This window comes from Phocoena phocoena, chromosome 7, assembly GCF_963924675.1.
Source record: "Phocoena phocoena chromosome 7, mPhoPho1.1, whole genome shotgun sequence".
Classification (NCBI taxonomy): Eukaryota; Metazoa; Chordata; class Mammalia; order Artiodactyla; family Phocoenidae; genus Phocoena; species Phocoena phocoena.
In genome coordinates this window covers 68,019,175-68,039,808 of record NC_089225.1, presented here as the reverse complement: position 1 = coordinate 68,039,808, position 20,634 = coordinate 68,019,175, and the positions used below count along the sequence as shown (strand labels likewise).

The 20,634-nt window shown below is 39.8% G+C and overlaps 1 protein-coding gene across 4 annotated transcripts in view; it reads right to left on the bottom strand.

Annotated features, from left to right (window-relative positions):
* Positions 1-20,409, bottom strand: part of ITGAV (integrin subunit alpha V) — an 82,687-nt gene extending 62,278 nt beyond the window's left edge. For 2 of the 4 annotated variants that reach the window (XM_065881189.1, XM_065881191.1), the window contains exons 1-2: positions 19,969-20,153; positions 9,501-9,631 (exon numbers count right to left, since the gene is read on the bottom strand). In XM_065881189.1, the coding sequence (XP_065737261.1) occupies positions 9,501-9,631; positions 19,969-20,153 (316 nt within the window). Of the gene's footprint in view, positions 1-9,500; positions 9,632-19,968 lie in introns of all 4 variants that reach the window. The other 2 variants (XM_065881192.1, XM_065881193.1) reach the window with 2 other exon arrangements.
* Between the last annotated feature and the right edge of the window lie 225 nt (positions 20,410-20,634).

The window sequence follows — 20,634 nt, the reverse complement described above, 5'->3', positions numbered from 1 at the left end:
CATCTTAGTACAAAACAAACAAATCATACTCCAAAATGACCTTTTAATTTTCACTAATTCAACAGTGTTTCCAAGTTCAGATTATTCTGTCAATTTAGGGGAAAATCAGTTTTCAGCCATTATGCAAACCTTGGTTAAAACCTACAAATTTTGTGGAGTCACTAGATGAAGGGGTTTAAAAATTCAAGTGGGCAACTAGTATTTTGAAGCAAGATATAATATTTCAATCACTATACGGGCATGTAAAATAAGACACTAGGTTTCCCTTTTTAACACCGTAATTGTGGTTTTCTTTACATATTACATCAAGAAAATCAGCAGGAAAAAGAAAAAGAAGACAAGTCACACAAAAGGACACAACTAGAAATGTAATAAAGTTCATGTTTAGAAGTTAACAAAACAAAACAAAAAAGACAAGCAAAAGTCAAAAGCTTGAAAGAAAATTAACAGAGAGCATGTTTGGGAACTAAGTTTCACAAATCCATGAAACAAGAAATTTTAGACCGAGGTTTCCTTTTATTCCTGCAGACTCAGTAATGCACAAATACCATTCAAAAATCAAAGCACTAAGTAAGCTTACCATCTTGGATTGAATTTTCTGCTAAATTAAACTGTTCATCGCAGAACCCTACATTTTCCCTTAATTTTTTAAAAGGCATGTCTACAATATTTTGGAGATATCCACATGATAATATTCATTATTTCATGTAACTTGTATAATTCTACCAAAAATAATGACTAAGAAAATTAACAGAATGGGTACTGAAAGTGTTACTTTCTCTGTAATGGTCACATCAAATCTACTTAGCATGGCAAGGAACCAAGATCTACCCGCTGAGCTCTAGATCCTTTTATTTTTAATACAATGCTCTTATGTGTGTTAGTCTTGATGGTGAATTTATTTGATTGGACTGCTGGTTTATAATATCTTTTTAAAGTTCATTTAGATCCTCCCTCAGTTTACTTCCAGCTTCATTTCTCAACATGCTCTCAACTCCCTCACATTGCACATATAAATCTTATAGATAGATGCATATACGCAGGTCACATGGAATTGTTGATTTTCCTTCATAAACATCTTTTACTAATCTATGCATATATTGTTTCCTCTGCCTGGAACCCTCTTCCACATCTGGTGAATTCTACCTCATCTTTTATTAGCTACCTAAAATATCACCAACCGATCTGGGAAGCCTTCCTCAAAGGCCCCAAGCAGAATTAGATACTTTCCAGGTATGCCTCATTTATTTTGGTATAAATCTATTTGTGTCTACTTCTCAGAGTTAAAATGAAGTAAATTTAGATTGGTCTTCCAAACATATTTCTGAAATCTTCCTTCCTCTCCCTCTACCCAAAATCATGCCCTGGAGTAAGAAGAAAAGCACACTGAAAATATTCATCTTTCCTTGTTAAGAGCTAAGAAACTAAGTGTTACACTATTCTAATACCAAAATCCAGACTTTCTTCCTTAGCTACTACTACATGTCTTAATGCATGTGACGACCCACAATAAAATGGCCTAACAAATTATACATCGCCTAATATCTAGGTACATCTTTGGTAAACAGAACATAAAATTGGTCCATGAATTATTGATCAGTAACAGATACTCACTGGATTTGTAAAGGATGTTTTCTGACTAGTATCTTTTTTTCCAGCCCAAAAGAGAAAAAGGTACTCTCTTACTGCTATTCTTTTTCTTCTTTTGAAGGACCCTAAGTTTTAGTTCTCTAAACAAGCTCTAATCTATCATTTCTTAGCTGTGCCAGATAAGATAGACTTTTTCTGACTTTCATAGGCATATGGCTTAGACTCAGTCAGATACTACCATAAAAGCTTTGAATCTCTAGCAAGTGATGCAGAGAGCCAGGGATGGGTAAGAAATTATTCCCATGGTGTTGCCCCATAGTCAGTAAGAGCAATTCCAATAGCAATAAAACCCTACACTACTGGTTCCTCTGTTAGCTTCTCTTGCCCATTTTTCAGAAAGCTATCAAGTTACCAATATTCTGCCAATAAATTCCTATTCAGCAAAATTTAGCCAAAGTCAATTTTTATTGCTTTGCACGAAGAACCCAACACCTGCATGCAATAAACACACATATACAACCTACCATATGCCAGACACTTCTCCATACACTAGCACACAATGGTGAGCAGAAACACATCCGTTCCCTCTCTGGAGTTTACAGTCTAATCAGGAAAACAAACACATCATAAGATAACCAGAAAAAAAAAAGAAAAGAAAACAAGCATAAATTTCAGCTAAATGAAGAAAAAGAGCTGTACTTAGTGCACTGACAGCCTGTATAGCAGAACCTGATCTAAAAGGAAGAAGAAAGAAATGGGAAAGGACATTGATAATATACTATTTAACGCCAAGCATTTATAGTATCTCCAAAAAGTACCTTACTCTAAAACATTTTATTGTGATCCTGGAGCTAGCTGAAGTTTGTTCTTTTTACAGGAAGGGCTAAAGTCATTATTCTGTTTTTTCTAAAGAGAAATAGCCCAAGAAACAAATGAGCCTAGAGCAGTACTTCGAACAGTTACAAACTTCAAATGTTGATGCAACAACTATCAGGAAGTCTTCTCGGGGCTCAACTAAACTTTCAGACTCACAAAACTACCAAAGGCCACACACATCACCAATCTATTTAGAGGCTATAGTACAGAACCAGGCATAACCTCCCCGATGAGAGTCCTTACATGAACTTCCCTGTGCAGCAATACACACAGCTGTCCAGAGCTCTTCTCTTTGCCTCATCAGGAGACAGCTCAGATATGAAGAAACAAGATCTGGTGGGTACAGCAGCTACCCATGCCTCAAAGCCTCCTGCCCCATAGGAATGGTATCTCTTGTAAGACCCCATAGCCAGAGCTTCCAGAGTTCCCGCAAAGGACATGCCAGTTGTAAGAGTCACTGCACTCAGGGAACTCCAAAGCTATGGCTTCCCCATCAGGTATTTATTAGTCTATTTACAGTTTCTCCCAGTTTAAATGCAATATACCAACCAGGGGCTTATTCTTAGCATAAGCAATGATACCTAGTCACTTAGCCACTCAGGACCTGGTAAAACAGAACAAGAAGCTTAACAGAAGATCGAGTTGGCATACAGAATAGGAAAGGGCTTTAATAACCATTTTCCAAACACTGACTACTGATAATTTTACTCAACTTTAATATCCCGACGTGTATTATTCAGTTAGGCTGCATTACACTATAGTAACAAGCATCCCCAGTATCTATTATTCAAAAATAACAAAGGATTATTTTATACACATACATCGTGGGTCAGTAAGAGTCTAACCTTTATGTCTTCCTCACTCAGAGACCCAGGCTGAGGGAGGTTCTATTATTTACACTATCACTACTCACTATGGCATATGGTAAGAGAAGAAGCAGAACAATGCCCCAACTCCTAAACACCTCCACCCATCAATGACACACTTCTGCTCATGTTTCATTGGCTAGCAAAAGTCACAGGGGCTTACCGAAATTCGAGGCTATTCCCAGAAATATGATACTAATGAATAGTTGTAATATCTACCATATCATGTAAGAGATAATTTAAATAAAATAATTTTATAAATTTTACTTCCCAAATATTAAAAACATGAGGATGGAGCCCTTTTAAGCACTAAAGTCTCCTCTGGATTCAGAAACACAATAAAGTAGAGAAAATAAGCTAACTAATTGAAACTTTTCATGATCACCCTGGGAATGTAGTACCGCTGTGGAAAGGTAGGTAATTTTCCCAAGGTAACACTGGAAGAATGGCAGAGTCTGGATTTGAACCCAGGCCTGTGTGACTCCATGGCCTATTTCTTTTTCATGACACAACAATGTATAGCAAATATGGATGGAGTGAATGAAGAAAGAAGAGTTAAAGGGTAAACTCCACAAGGGTATCAAGAAGGTTAGGAGGCAGGGAACTATATTCAATATCCTGTGACAAACCATAATGGAAAAGAATATGAAAAAGAATACATACATATGTATAACTGGGTCACTTTGCTGTACAGAAGAAATTAACACAATATTGTAAATCAACTATACTTCAATAAAAATTTTTTTAAAAAGGTTAGGAGGAGTAAGGGGACAAGATATCAATAGTTTCAGACAGGCAAAGAGTGGAGACATTAAATAAGGAAGGAATGAAGAGTGAGGTGAATTATAAGAGAAAGGTTCAATAAGATGAGGGATCAAGTATCCACTGAAGGAGGCTGCCACCAGCGATTTCAGTTCGGGCCACTGCTGGGCTGGGCTTAGGGAGCTGCCAGATTGAAATGGCTGAGCATGGGAAGTGATGAAGAGAGACACCGTGTTCAATACCCTGCTTGTGAAGAAAAGGAGAAAGGAAAATGGCTAAAAGAAGACACATGCTCAAGGGAAAGCTGTTTTGATTAGTTTTCCAGGTAGGAAAAATTTAACCATGTTTGAAAGTTCAAAAAAAAAAAAAAAAAAAGAAGGGAGCAGGGGAAGAGCAGGAACATAGAGTTAAATGAGAAGGTTCCTGAGAAGGGAGAAGTAATAAAAATATAAAACAGCTTGGGCTTCCCTGGTGGCGCAGTGGTTGAGAGTCCGCCTGCCAATGCAGGGGACACGGGTTCGTGCCCCGGTCCGGGAAGATCCCACATGCCGCAGAGCGGCTGGGCCCGTGGGCCATGGCCGCTGGGCCTGCGCGTCTGGAGCCTGTGCTCTGCAATGGCAGAGGCTGCAGCAGTGAGAGGCCCGCGTACCGCAAAAAAAAACAAGAAACAAAACAAAAAAAACCCCAGCTTATACTAAGTGAGCCGTGATAGTGTGCCCAGTCCCTACACTAAGCACTTTACATGTCTTAACACATGTAAATCAACTCATTCCATTTAATGCATTCCTATGGAGCAGGGTTGATGGCGTCAGTCAGGGAGAGGGTAGTAACCTGTTAGTAACTTGTGCAAGTTAAACCGCTGTAAACGACAGGGCTGGGGCTTGAGTCCCAGGCAGTTTGCCTTCAGAAACCACATTTATCCACTCAGTTACTGTCTCCCAACACAAGACAGGGGCAAGGGAGAGAAAGAGGGAAAAGCCACTATCTCCCTCGAGATAACGGAGAAGATAAAAGGCATCAGTGGGGCAGAGATGTTTATGTGTTTGGGCTCAGATGGGACAGAGGTGTGAGAAAAGTTCAGGTGGATTCTGTAAGTTGTAAGCATTTCTTCCACAGTCAAGACACAGTCTAATGGTGCTGTGTCCAGATATATGTTCATGACTAGATTATTGAAAACTATATTCTCCTTTTTTCTTAAATTCAAACACTATTTGGATAAAAATTCCAATGTAAAAAATGCAGTCAATTTGTATATTCTTTTCATAAGAGAAGTCTCAGAGGTTATACAAAATGATTAAGAGAAATATCATAAGGACAAAAAGAGAATAGAACAAAAAATCCGTATTTGTAAACATATAACGAAAGGACTTTAGTTATATCCTCACTATAGAAAAAGCTCTTATGATTCATTCATCCATCTATTCAATTTATTGGGTACCACTTGTGCCAGGCACCAGGCATTGTTCTAGGCCCTGGGATTTCAGCAGTGAACAAAACAAGATAAAAACTATCCCGGTGGAATACATATCCTAATTGAAAGAAAGAGGAATTAACTAAAAATAAATAACTTCTATAGCAATGTGAGTACTAAGGAAAAAATAAAGCTGAAAAGTGGATGGAAGCACAAAGTGGGAAAGGGGGAACTGGCATTTTAAATAAGCTGGTCAGAGCATTACTAAGAAGATGACACTTGAGCAATTCCCACAGGAGGTGGTGGAGGGGCACCCAATGTACACTGGAGGGATCAATGCTCCAGGCAGCGGGAACAGTCCAGGGGAAGGCAAGGTGGAAATATGCCTACTGTTCACAAGCCACTGCAAGGAGCTCCAGTGAGGCTGGAAGAGCATGAAGGAGGGGAGAACACTAGAAGATGAAGGTAAAGATAGAAATGGTGGGCTGGAATACTCAGTCCTCTCGGCTACTGCGGGACAGATGGGGAGACATTAGTGGAATCTGAACGGGAGTGTCATAATCTGAATATTTTAAAAGAATCACTCTGGCTGCTCTAGAGAACAAACAGCAGGGGGTACCCAGGGCAGAATCGGGGAGAACTGCGAGGGGGGTGCCGGCTCTCTTCCCTCTGCCCCTCCAGGTCTCCTCTCCATCGTTCCCCACCCTGCTCTTTGCCCAGGACGCTGACCAGTGTGAACTCATGGGCAGCCGGGCATGTTGGCTCCCACTTGGATTCATCCAGTGGGGAGCGCGCACAGAGATGAAAGGGAGGAAGGAGAGTGAGGCCAGGGTTTTATTCCCGTGTTCTTTCCAGTCACCTTGGGCTGGCTACTGTCCTCTGACAAAAGCCACAGTTCCTTCACGTGGCTCGCCCCACTGCCTGGATTCTGGTAACTGCTCCCTTCCCTTTCTCCCTTCAGGCTTAGAGGCCAAATTTTAACTAGTGCCCACTTACTTTGTAAATAGTCCCCTTACTAAAAGCTCCTCAAACTATCCCAATTTAAGTGTGCCATCTCTTTCCTTTACTAATTCAGGAGCCCAGGGCAACAGTCCAGGTGAAAGACAATTGTGGCTTGAACTAGGATATTAGCAGCAGAAGGACAAAGAAGCAGTTAGACTATGACTTGCTGAGATTTTATGTCAAGGATGACTCCAAATTTTGGCCTAGCTAACCAAAAGGATGGAGTGCCATCAACTGAGATTCATTTTTTTTAATCCACTAATCAACAGAAAATATGTGCAAATATATTAAAAGTGGCTCAGAGGAAAAGGAATAGGCCATAGGCTTACAAACAAATGCAAAGATGATTAGTCTTACTGTTAATTAAAGGAATACAAATTAATATAAAATAATATAATAATATATTACATATATAAATTATACATATATAATACATAGAATAATGATATGATATATAATATAAAATTGACAAATAAAAAAATGGTGATAAATGGTATTGGCATGGATGTCAGAAAACACCGGAGGGGTGTAAACTTCTGTGAAAAATAATTTGCAATTTCTATCAAAACACTACATATACTTTTTTTCATTGAAGTATAGCTGATTTACAATGTTGTGCCAATCTCTACTATACAGCAAAGTGACTCAGTTCTACACATGCAGACATTCCTTTTTTTATATTCTTTCCCATTATGGTTTATCACAGGATAACGAATACAGTTCCCTGTGTTATACAGTAGGGCCTTGTTGTTCATCCATCCTATATATAACAGTTTACACCTGCTAATCCCACACTCCCAGTCCTTCCCTCCCCCAGCCCCCTCCCCCTTGGCAACCACAAGTCTGTTCTCTACGTCTATGAGTCTGTTTCTGTTTTGTAGATAGGTTCATTTGTGCCATATTTTAAATTCCACATAAAAGTGACATCATATGGTATTGGTCTTTCCCTGTCTGACTTACTTCACTTAGTATCATAATCTCTAGTTGCATCCATGTTGCTGCAAATGTTATTATTTCATTCTTTTTCATGGCTGAGTAGTATTCCATTGCATATATGTACCACATCTTCTTTATCCATTCATCCGTGGTTTTCAAAGAATGAGGTAAATCTATATATGTCTACGAGAGATTATATTGGGCAGGGAGAGGCGGGGGGCTGAGTCAGGTAGCTAATAGTAATATTTAGTATATTCCTATTTGTGAGTTGTTTTTTTTTTAAGGATATACAGATATATAGGAATAAGAAAATTCTAGGAAGATCAAAGAAACTATTTAAAGTGATTGCCTCTAAGCAGGCTAATGTGAGCAAGTCCTATTTTTTCACTGTCTACCCTCTTGGACTGTCTGAAATTTTTTCAATAAAAATAATACTAAAGCCAAATTTCAAAAAAGACCAGTAATACATCATCTGGCACGGCACAAAACCTGTGGTGTTGAATACAGAAATATATCTGAACAGTTCAACATTTTTTATTAGTGTTCACATGTTGTTAGAAGATATAAATGCCCTGACCCATAATATCCTGAATCCCAGGTATATTTCTCCATTTGTGGTAAAATTGAGCCTATTTACATACTCTTGGGGTTTTCCAAATGCCAGTCATATATGGAAAAAACAACAAATTTTAACGTAGATAGTTTCAAATGGAAAAAAGCAAACATGTGACCCAATCCCTATGAAGAACTGGCTTAACGACACTCATTTTGGTACTGGTCATGATATCAAATGTAACAGTCCACAACATGATTTCTGTTTCACTGGTATTATAATTCCCAGAATTAATATGTTTTAGAACCAGCAGGAAATAACAATATGGAAAAAAATATTAATTTTCTTCAGGCTTATCTTAAAGTATTTTGTCAAAGCCAGCAAATCAAAACTGGTAAAAAATTTTGCAGAACTATTGTACCAGAAGAATGTCACACTATTTCTTTGAGGAGTCTCTAAACTTTCACATATGTGGATAAATATATCAATACAAATGTATATAGGATTATGTGTATTTTATTTTACTGATGTAAATGTAAAACTTATTTCTTATTTGTCATCTTCCTTATGCTATTTTCCTCCTTACCACCACAATCTAACACTGGAATTTGTCTCTGTTAGATAAAAATTTAATGTTATCAGAACGATAACATATTATTTTCCCAATAAATTTTGGATAAGAATTTGTTTTTTAAGTCAACCAAATCTACTTGAATACAAAATATTCCTCAACTGGTTTTGACAGCACAACCCAAAACTTTAGATTATTTCACGATTAAGGAGTCAGTGAGTCAATTTTGCTGACAAGAGAAAGGACAAAAGCCTTTCTCAGAAGAGGTGCAAAAACATTTTAACAGATTTTCCCCAGACTTCTGCAGATTGACATTATCAGGGAAGTTGAAGACATCCAAAGCAGTGTGGAAACACAATATATTTTTAAGGCTTTTATATGCCACAAAACTGTACAAAAAAATCATATAATAAGTCATTTGTCTTTACATAACTTTCTCTGGGGATCTGAAGTGCTTATACATATTATTTCACTAAATTGTTACATTTAAGCTAAAGCAAGTACTTTCAAAAATTAAATCATATTTTGAAACATATCAAATGGGGAGGGACTTCCCTGGTGGTGCAGTGGTTAACAATCTGCCTGCCAATGCAGGGGACACGGGTTCGAGCCCTGGTCTGGGAAGATCCCACATGCTGCGGAGCGACTAAGCCCGTGCGCCACAACTACTGAGCCTGTGCTCTAGAGCCCGTGAGCCACAACTACTGAGCCCACGTGCCACAACTACTGAAGCCCACAAGCCTAGAGCCTGTGCTCCACAACAATGAGAAGCCCGCGCACCGCACCACAACGAAGACCCAAGACAGCCAAAAATAAATAAATAAATAAATTTATTAAAAAAATAAAATTCTATTCAAATGGGGAGAGGCAAAGGTAGGCGGAAAATATCAAATAACAGAAATTAAGAAAAGGGACCCCTGCATCAACATTTACCTGTTGCATCAAATTCAATTGGCTGGCACCCACGGTGAGAAGACCAGTCACACTTGAGGACTTGCCCTCCTTCCACGATCCCAGGCTGGGTAGTGTTTGCTTTGGGAGCTCCCACCAGAAGAAACATCCTGCTAAAATACAAAAGGCAAGACAAGACTTTAAGTGGCAAAAGCATAAATAATATCTTATGACTTAGGAAGAGCAATCATTCTCTTGATTTTATCCACAAATATTCTTTAAGAAACCACTCACTGAGAGCATAATCCACCTTCATTACTCATTTGGTGCTCTTTTACATACATACATTATTCAATATAGTTTACTCATCCTAGTAACACATTATAAGGCAACTTCAGGGTTACATGTCATTTAAAAATTTATGCTGGCCAAACTGTACACTTTGAATAGGTACAGTTTATTATATGTCAATTATAGCTCAATTAATTTGTTTAAAATGTATGCTGGCTAGAGACAGGGACATTTGTCTTGATTTTTGGGTTTTTTTGTGTGATTTTCTGTACACTTTCCATATCCTGAATAATGAACAAAAAAATAAATGATTCCAAATAAATGATTCTAAAGTATGGTAATTTTAAATATTATCATTTTTCCATTGGGAAAACTTATCTTGTTTTAAAACTACATACTTCAATTTTTTTTTTTAATAGTGACTAACGAATGTCTTTTTTCACTGGATTAATCTAATCAATTCCTGGTCAAAGAAGAGAAGCACTATTCAATTTTTTAACAGGATAAAATTAGCAAAAGACAAAATAATCAGGAGTCAGATTTTCAAGTAAAAGAGATCTTTTCTTTAGTTGTTTCTATTCATTCAGAAAAAAATATGGATTGAGTGTCTCCTCTACTAAGGCACAGATATGGGCACTAGAGAAACGAGGATGAATAAGACAATCTTGGTTCCTGCTCTCAGTGGAGCTTACATTTCCTTTGGGAAGAAATCCAGAAACTTGCCAAGAAAATTAAGTCACTGTTACAAGTGCTACGAAAGAACCAACAATTGGCTGAGAGGTATTATTTGGGAACAAGGAGAGAAGACCTTCTTTAGATTAAGGGAAGTTACCTCTAAGGAATGGAGGGGAGACACTTCCTTTGGATAAAGGGATGTCTAAGGAAGTTATCTTTAAAGAACAGGGAGAAGAGACCTCTTTCAGATAAAGCAGCAAAGGGATTTACCTCTAAGTAAATTGAGATGTACGGGATTAGAGGAAGGTCGCCAAGGAGTGTCTGTGTGTTGGGAGTGAGGGGCTAAGTGAGTGGGTTGGAGAGGTGGATGGGAGGGCCCCAGGCAGAGGTACAAAGACTCAAGGCAGGAAAGAGCTTAGTCTCCAAGAGTTACAAGGAAAGAGGTGTGGCTAAAGGAGAGCAAGCTGGGAATGGCACAAGATAAAACTGCGGAGCTTGCCAAGAGCTAAATCACACAAGGTCCTTTAGCCAGGTAAAACTTTTGGATTTTATCATAAGGTCCACGTGAAGCTTCTGAATGTTTTTTAAAGCAAGAGAATGACATAATCTAATAAAGAAAATGAAACGTGGCGCCTTATGGGGAAAGTATTAAGGGGGAGAGGGGCAAAAATGGAACAAGAAAAGCGAGAGACTTTGAGCACCTGAGGAAGGAGGTGACGGTAAACTAGGCTGGGAGGACAGATGGAGAAGGAGATGGACGGGCAGATTTGGGAAATATCTGGAGTAGAATGAACGGGAACAGCTGGAGGCTTGCATGTGGTAGAAAGGGAAGATTAGAATAAAGCACGTCACCTAGGTTTCTTTCTGGAGTGCAGGGATGGGAGAACCACTTACTGTGCTAGAAAAGCCCAGAGTAGGGAAGCAGAAGGTTTTACTTACAGGAAAACCAAGAGTTCAGTTCCTAACATGTTAGCTTGAAATACCTGTGAGACACCTAATTGGTGGTCTGTTGCTCTGAGGAGAGTTCTGCCCTTTGAGATAACGTGTTGAGGATGTCAGCTTGGAACCCATGGGTTCACACAGGGAGAGGCTTCAGAGAGAAGAGGAGGAAAGAGAGGAAGCAACAACATTTAAGTCAGAGAAAGAGGACAGAGTAAAAGAGGCTGAGAGGAAGCTAACTGAAATATAGGAGAAGAAAACAGGATACAGATAGACACAGAAGGCCCTCGATAAATGCTGTCACCATTATCATTTCATTTCCTTGTTAAACACTAAGCCACTTACATTCTTCTGGCAAAGAAAATACTCATAATTGCTTTTCACTTTTTTGTGAAGTTATGAACAAACCTACATCTTAAATATGGAATGCTTTCATTTTAACTTTTATTTATCAATTTCATTTCTTCTGGATGTATCTGCTAAATCATATTTAGACCAGTTAAAAGATGGCTGCATGAAATGCTGGAACCCCGTTTTCGTACACTTATCTTAAAACTCCATACTCAAAATAAAGACAAAACTCCCAACCAAACCACACCCTGTTTAATAAAGCTTTATGCAATCATAGTTGGCATCAGTAAAACACCAATGCTGTCTCTTTCTCCTCATAGCCAACTTAGTTTTCATTCAGCAAGAAATAAAATAAAGCTGAGTAAGATAGCCCTCAGCCCCCATGAATAAGAGAGCAGCTAAGTATCATTATGCCCTCCTTTTCTACAGCAGAGCTGGTTAACAGCTAAATTATACACACACACACATATATGAAATTTACCTTTTTCAACAGGTCAAAAATTTGGCCACAAAACTGCCCCTCCCCATCTGGATTAAATGATGTTTTAGTACATGATAGGCAAAAAAGAAAATTTCAGATAACTATACTTTTCAGGTCTACATCTGAAGAGGCATAGGCTCATTCCTGCAATAGCCCTAATAAGGGTAATACGAGCACAGGTATGTGTATGATTTTCATATTGTGGATAATGGCCAGTTCCAGGAGATCAGGACAGGAGCTGATTCTCAGAATTTGCCTAGAAACCTACAAGCAAACTCATTTCTGGACTGTCCTCACATGGCACACTACAGAATCTTTAATAATTTTTTATCAAAGCACTTCTTCCTACCTTATGATAAACTGCTTCCTTGAATGGAGGGGACCCTCAGTCATCTTTGTGCTGCCACATAACAAGCACTCAAGAAAAGCTTTTTAAATTGACAACTGAGTAGCAAGTAAATTTGATAGTTGTAAGTCTCAATCAAAACAGCCATACATAAAAAGCCATCTCCACTATCATCAACCCCTGTAGAACGCAGAAATCATCCTCTAATAAACATCTGATTATTTAAATTATCCTTAAAATAATTTCTTTCTGTAACGTTTCTCTTCTTAATTTTGGATTTCAGATACTTTCTTTACTTGGCACTAAAGACAGAGAGGGCTGGAAAGTTATTAGGGGACACAGACTTCAGCAAAGACAGAAAAAAGGGCGTCGAGGAGAGTTCTGAATGGAAACTGCACTCACTATTGGCAGCACAGAGCTCTAGTTCCTTGGATAGGATCAGGAACAAGACTGCTGCTTTTCATCAGACCATGTGCACATTATAGGCATGAAATGATGGTAATTAGATGTACTAATATGGGTGTTCATCAAGTTTTCCTAAGCATACCTTCATGTGCAGTCTTGCACATTGGTGAAATGCCACAGAAATGGTAGAATAATATAAAAGGAATGTGTGAGCATTCTCAATTTCTAAGTGCTAGGTTAATGAGACGAAAAAGCTGAGAAATAAAGTTCTTTGTGCAAAGTGTCAACATGATATTTAAGTTCCATTTAAGGGTGTTATAGAAAGTTTTAAAAGAGAAAAATGGAGAGATAAAGACAGTAAGACTGCCTTAGACAAATGTTAAGTCCTAAGAGGAAGGTGTGGAGAGAAAAATTAAGTATTTGTAGAGATTAAAGGGTACCGAATGGTGAAAGATGCTATATGAGAAAATTAAGGACTATAAAAGCAACACATATTACAGAAAACAAAAGCCTGTTAATGTGTCGGGAGGGTGAATTTTATGTCTTGTGTCTTTCTGCCACAATAACAAAAAACAGCCTGTTAATGAAACGCCTTACAAAAATGTTAAATCATTACGACTTGAAGTTCATCTAGGAATGTCTAATGAATGTCTACAACAGCTTAATTAAAGTAAAAGAAGTGACAGACCAGAAAAAATTTCGCGATATAAGCAGCATTGTCTAATGGGCAGTTTGGGGCTAAAGGTTCCAGTCACCATATAAATCAATTGAGAAAGTCACTTTAAATCTCTGAGCCTCAGTTTCCTGTTCTATTGAATGGAAATAACAATGCCCACTATAATTACTTAAAAAAGAAAATTTCTGAATGTGGATAGTTTAGATAAAAGTAAACTTAGAAAATGTGAACGCATCATAAAAATACAAGATGATGACAGCAGAACTAAAAACAATAAAATACTCCTTAATAAAGTAGGAATAAAAGTTAAAATCTGTTTTCAAGGGCCATTAATTAACCCAAACGCAAGCTCTCAAGAGAGAAAAAAAAAAGGATAGGTAATAGTTGGCTTGCAACATTTCCTGACAATGTTGGAGAGTTGGGGAAGATACACAGAGTTAGCTGGGGCTGACAGAGATTTCTCTCGTAAGCAGCAAAAATCTGAAGCTGAGCAACTTAGTTTCATATGCTTGCAACTTCCTCCTGACAGAATCCATCTCCCTTCCAAAAAGTTTGCCCAAGAACAGTATCAGGATCCCCATCCTCACCATTCTTTTTATTATTTATTTATTTATTTATTTATTTTTGCGGTATTAGGGCCTCTCACTGCCGTGGCCTCTCCCGTTGCGGAGCACAGGCTCTGGACGCGCAGGCTCAGCGGCCATGGCCCACGGGCCCAGCCGCTCCACGGCATGTGGGATCTTCCCGGACCGGGGCACGAACCCGTGTCCCCTGCATGGGCAGGTGGACTCTCAACCACTGCGCCACCAGGGAAGCCCCTCACCATTCTTTTTAAATGACTCGAATCATTTTCATTAAATGACTTTAAAATTAAGGTTTACATATATGAGCAAGCCATTAATATGCCAAGAAATTCTGAAAGATAAAGAGTAGCAATGTGTGTTTGGGGGAAGAGGGGGAAGAGAAGAAGAAAGAGGGAGGGAGGGAAAGTGGGGGAGAAGGGAGAGAGGGAGGGACAGAATGATGGAGGGAGGAGAGGTAGCGGAGCAAGGGCAAGGGAGGGAGAAGGAGAGAAGAAAGGGAAGGTAGTTACAGAGAGGGGGAGGAAGGGGAAGAGGATGGGAGAGACAAGAGGATTGGAGAAGCCAACCAGGAGGATGCCCTTCGGATGCACTTTCAATCCAAAGTGTACTTTAAGGGCAGCTGCTTCAGGGAACGTGACCTTGACTACCAAGGAGAGACAACCAGCCAAACAATGACAAGTACATTTTTTAAACTCTCCAAATGAACTAAGTTATTTGGCTGCTTTCAGCACTGACTTTTCCAAGATAAAGCATGGTTAATATATTTTGGCTGACTCTGGCTGACCAGTGAGGCTTCACCAAAAGGAACTTCTGAAAAATCATCATATACGTATATAGAAAGAAATGTGTTACTGAATGTTACTTAAGAGCTATAATTCCAGTCTCATTTACCTTTCACTAAAAAAAAAAAGCTACAGTCAACATTTATGTGATGTAAAACAGATGCATTAACTATAAATCCTATATATTTTCCCTTCTCTTCTATAATATCCTATAAGCCTTGGGCCTTAAGCAGGAGAAATCAACACAGGATTTGCCTTCTAAATATATAATGATGATAGAATCTATGCATATATATTATTTATGATAAGAAAAAAGAACCAGGGGCTTCCCTGGTGGTGCAGTGGTTAAGAATCCGCATGCCAATGCAGGGGACACAGGTTCGAGCCCTGGTCCCTGGTCTGGGAAGAACCCACATGCCACGGAGCAACTAAGCCTGTGCGCCACAACTACTGAGCCTGCGCTCTAGAGCCTGTGAGCCACAACTACTGAGCCCACGAGCCACAACTACTGAAGTCCGTGCGCCTTGACCCCGTGCTCCACAACAAGAGAAGCCACCACAATGAGAAGCCCGGCACCGCAACTAAGAGAAGCCCCCGCTCTCCACAACTTGAGAAAGCCCGCGCGTAGCAAAGAAGACCCAACACAGGCAAAAATAAATAAATAAATTTTTTTAAAAAGGAAAGAAGAACCAATATAGCCAGAGCCACAGTAAAATAAGCTGGTGTCGCTTTGTAAAGATGGTTACAAAGATGAAGAGAGAAACGGGACATAAGCTTTTAAAAGCAGATGCAGACTGGGACAGACTGAAGGGGGCCTTACATTCAGTTTAAGCAGTTTGGACTTTATCTCTGGACATGAGAACATTTTCGAGGAAATTTTAGCAGCAGAATACAGGATCAAAAGATGCTTCAGAAAGATAAAACTGTTAGAAACATGTAAGATGTTTTGCAGGTCTGAGAGCTAAACGATGGGCAGAGGAGTGATGACCTGAATGCCACAGACCACGCTTGTAACGACTGGTCAAACTACAAGTGGAAAGCAGAGATGGATGCAAGAAACATTAACAAGGGCTTCCCTGGTGGCACAGTGGTTAAGAATTTGCCTGCCAGTGCAGGGGACACGGGTTCGAGCCCTGGTCCGGGAAGATCCCACATGCCGCAGAGCAACTAAGCCCGTGCGCCACAACTACCGAGCCTGCGCTCTAGAGCCCGCGAGCCACAACTACTGAAGCCTGCAATGAGAAGCCCGTGCACCGCAAGGAAGAGTAGCCCCCGCTCGCTGCAACTAGAGAAAGCTGCACCCAGCAACAAAGCCCCAGTGCAGCCAAAAATAAATAATAAATAAATTAATAATAATAAAAAAAAGAAACATTAACAAGGAAGAATTTCTAGGATCTTCTGCCTGGTGACTAATCACTGACTAATATTAGGGGTGTCCAGTAGGAGAGACAAAGAAAAATAGAAAATGAGAGGGAGGAATATGAAATTATTTGCAGGGCGACAGAGAAAATGATGGTACCATTAATAGAAACAGAGGTACAACTGACATCACTTGGTGAAAAAGAGTTCATTTTTTGTAAAATTCTTTCTACTCAAGAAGAAATGATCCACAGGCTGTTGAATATAAAGTTAGAGCTCTGCTTTTAGATCGAAGATGAAGCCAGGGCAGCAGTATGGTTTTAAAAGCTCTCCAAGTGTTGCAAACAGGAAGTTAGGATTGAGAACCATTGTATGTTCTGTGGGACCTTCTGCGACCAGGGCACACTCACCCACACCTTGTCTTTGGGGTCACAGGACATGAAGTAACTGTAAATAAGGCTCCAACAGAGTTTAACAGGGGAAAAAGCAAGTCTTGTAATCCGGTGTTGCTCACTATAGCATTATTTTAAAATAAATATATATGTAAAATGAGAACTGTATAACATATCTTAAAAGTAAGAAAATTATTCATTTTCTTCTTAAAATTTTAAAATTTGAATACAAAAAATTAAATGTAATTTGAATTTCATTTCCTCTGTGTTTTGTTCCCATCTTTTCCCTTACCCCACACCATCCCACTCAAACAGCTAAAGGCTGCAAACTCTTCCGGCTTCAGTTTCCTGTTCTGTAAGAGTGAATTTATCTGCTTCCCTACTTCCCCTGGTGGTCTGTGGTGTAGAGTAAAATGAGATATCACAAGTAAAAGTGCTTTGTAAATTATAAAATAGGTCAAGCAATGTAAGATATCATTATTATAACTAAGCCTACGGTGTAATTTTTAATTTCTCCAATTATTCTCCACAAGAAAAACATGCCTTTACTTCTTGGCCTGTATACAGTATTTAAATTTTACGTTAAGTTTGGCAATATAGTCACCATAAATTAATTCATACAGGAAAAATAATAGGGAGTGCTAATGTTTTATTTTTCACAATTTTTTTCCTTTTTTAAGTATAGCTAATTTACTTACAGTGTTGTGTTAGTTTCTGGTGTACAGCAAAGTGATTCAGTTATATACACATATTCATATAATATATATGTTCTTTTTCATATTCTTTTCCATTATAGTTTATTACAGGATATTGAATATAGTTTCCTGTGCTATACAGTAAATCCTTGTTGTTTATTTATTTTATATATAGTAGTGTGTATCTTCTAATCTCCAAATCCTAATTTATCCCCCCCACCACCACCACCTTTCCTCTTTGGTAACCATAAGTTTGTTTTCTATATTTTTCAAATCATAATTTTTGTGACTTTTCACTTCAAACCTAAGACTCATTTCTGGAGGAATTTTATTGTGGAGTCACCTTAATGTTTTTGCTTAGTACTTTCTTTTTCCTTCTTTTTAATTAACATTGATTCATTAGTTTTCACAACAATATGGAGATAATTCAATAACAATTTTCTGTAACAAGAAAAATGAGACAGAAAACAGTTCTATAGCTTGCCAGAGGTATTTAGACACCTATAGAAACCGGAAGCAGCAGGAGACCTCATTACCCTTGCTTCCTCATTAATACTAGCACTCTTCATTCAGAAGAAAGGAAACTTTAATTAGCAGTTTTCTATCATGTGAATTTTTTTTCCCTTTAGAAGTCTATTATCACACCAAATAACAACAATAAATGCAGCTGGTAATATTGTAAATGGCATCCTCATGCACCCTGGATTCCAATGCTTGTTAACTTTAAAAGTACCTTTTTACAAAATTAAGCATAAGTTTGCATTAATCTTTGTTAAACCTGAAAAGCTCAGAAGTAGATACCTTTGTTTACATATATTTTGGGGTTTTTTAATCTCAAAGTTGATTTATATTTTTTATCTTAGGCTATACCTAGACCTCACTAGTCTATCAGTAACAAAGTCACTGAAGAAAGTTTCAAAATGTTATATGAAACCAAACCAAGTTCAATTTTACCTTACCATTAAAGGCCCACGTGGGAGGTCATGTAAACAAACCTGTGAGGTCATAGTATATTCAACAACTACAATGACTAATCACAAATTAGCCATCCAGCCTCGCAACCAAAAATAGGAAATATCTCATGCTAACAGTTCAGTATTACTGCATTTTCCATAGTAAAAACACTTAAAGTTGATCATTTTGTCATGTATCTTTACACTACAGAGCTCAGAGGGTTGCCACCGAATTAAGAGCAACATTTGCAAACCACTCCATCAATTTGTAAGTATTTAAGTGCTAACTCTGGCTACTCTTAAGTACCAACTCTTGACAAAAGACAATATATATTTTCAAAATTATTAGAATTTCTGTAGAAATTAAATCCAAAAAAGCACCCTTGGAAGCAACTAAAATCCTCTGCACTATAAAAGGATACATCCTGATGAATGGTGTAAGAGTCATGGAAAAATATTTAGATCATCCTCAAATTAGGCATGTATGAATAGGAAAAATAGTACTAAAAAGTAATGACCATTAAAATTATCCTCCCTCTCCCCCCCAAAAAACAATACTTTAAAGTATAGAAAAAAATTAAAAACAAAAATACGTTGTTACAATTTCTAAGAGCTTAGAAAGAACTCTAAGAACAGTTCTCCCTCTTGGAAACAAGATTTAAACATCAGAAGACATCCAGGGAACACATTAAATCAGTATTTCTAACGCTAAAAAAGGGGGTGGTGTGGTGAGAATGACGTCAACGTTCAGTAAGGTAGGAGACAACTTTTAATCCAATAATGACAATAACTCTGTTCCAAATCCTGTGCAACGCGAAACGCTGGCAATTTGAAACATAACTGAATTCTTAAATACTACAGTATTCAAATGACCTTTAGTGAGTGAAAACTCAGCAAACATTCTTGTTCTTTCTGAACAATGACCTAAATAATGAATCACTATAAAAAGAACAGATGACACATCCAATTCATCTGTTCACCCTCAAATGTGCAAAGGTTTGACAGTCTCAGAGATAAGACACAATGAATTTACTACGACAGAATGGTCATTTTAGTCATCAGAATGTCTGGAAAATGAGATGAGAAGAAACAGAATCAGACTGAGAGGCGTAAAGAATTGGGGAGGGCTTGTTTAGGGAGAGCGAAAAACACGGGTGTTTAAGTCTGTGAAGCCAAAAAACAAAAAGACTCCACGGCAGGCTAACTAGTACGGGAGAAAAAGAAGTTCGGAAATGAAATTGACCAAGTCCCGGACACCGGCAAAGGCGGCGCGGTGTCCAGCCATACCAGCCTTTGTTGATTTCCCACTTTCCCCTAATTTCAAGCACAGGTCTGCTTCAAAGCGCTCCCTCTGAGGAAAGGAGAAGGGGGAGCTGGGTGGTGGGAGGTGCACGGGTTCACCTCCCCCAAGCATTTCATCCACCCAGAACCTAAATCGCCCAGTGGGGGGAGGGAGGGTTAGAGGGAACGGATAGAAAGGCGCCGGGATCTCTTGCAGAGATCTCTCCCTGTGGGAAATCGCAGGGTGGGTGCGCGCGATGGGGGAGGGGGCCGACTCCCCTTCCAAGTGCGGCCACTTACGAAGACGCGCTGGGCACGAAGAAATCAACCGCGAAGCCGAAGTAACTTCCCTCGGGGCCAGAGTACTCCGCAGGACTGTCCACATCTAGATTGAAGGCGCCGCAAAGAGGCAGCAGGAATCCGGGGAGAAGGAGCAGGAGGCGGCGGGGGCGAAGGCGCAGCCGCCGCCGCGACAGGGAAGCCATCGCCGAAGTGCGCGCGGGGCGCCGAGCCCGGAGACGCGGCCACCCCGCCCGGAGCGCACGGTGCCCGCGGCCCGCCGCCTGCGCGCGCCGAAACTTGCCAGCTGCTCGCTTCCCGGCGAGTCCCGGACTGCGCCGGGGGAGGCAGGAGGGCTGAGCTCCCGAGCGGCTGCCCGGGAAGTGGGGCGCAGGGCGCGCGGGGCGGGGATAGCAGCGCGGGCAGCCCCTCGCCTCCCTCTCGCTCGGCCGCTCAGCGCCGCGCCTCGGGCTCGGGACTGCAGGGCTGGGCGCCGCACCCCCAGCCAGAGCGCTGCCGCGGCCAGTGGGAGGAGGCAGAGCAGGAGGAGGAGCCGCCCCGGAGGCTGAGCCAACGCGCAGGAGGAAGTGGGGGAGGAGAATCGGCCTCGGCCTGGGGCAAGTCGAGCGCACTTCCGCGCGCGCTGTCGCCTCCTGTCCCAAGAACAGGGCTCCTGTACCGAGGCCC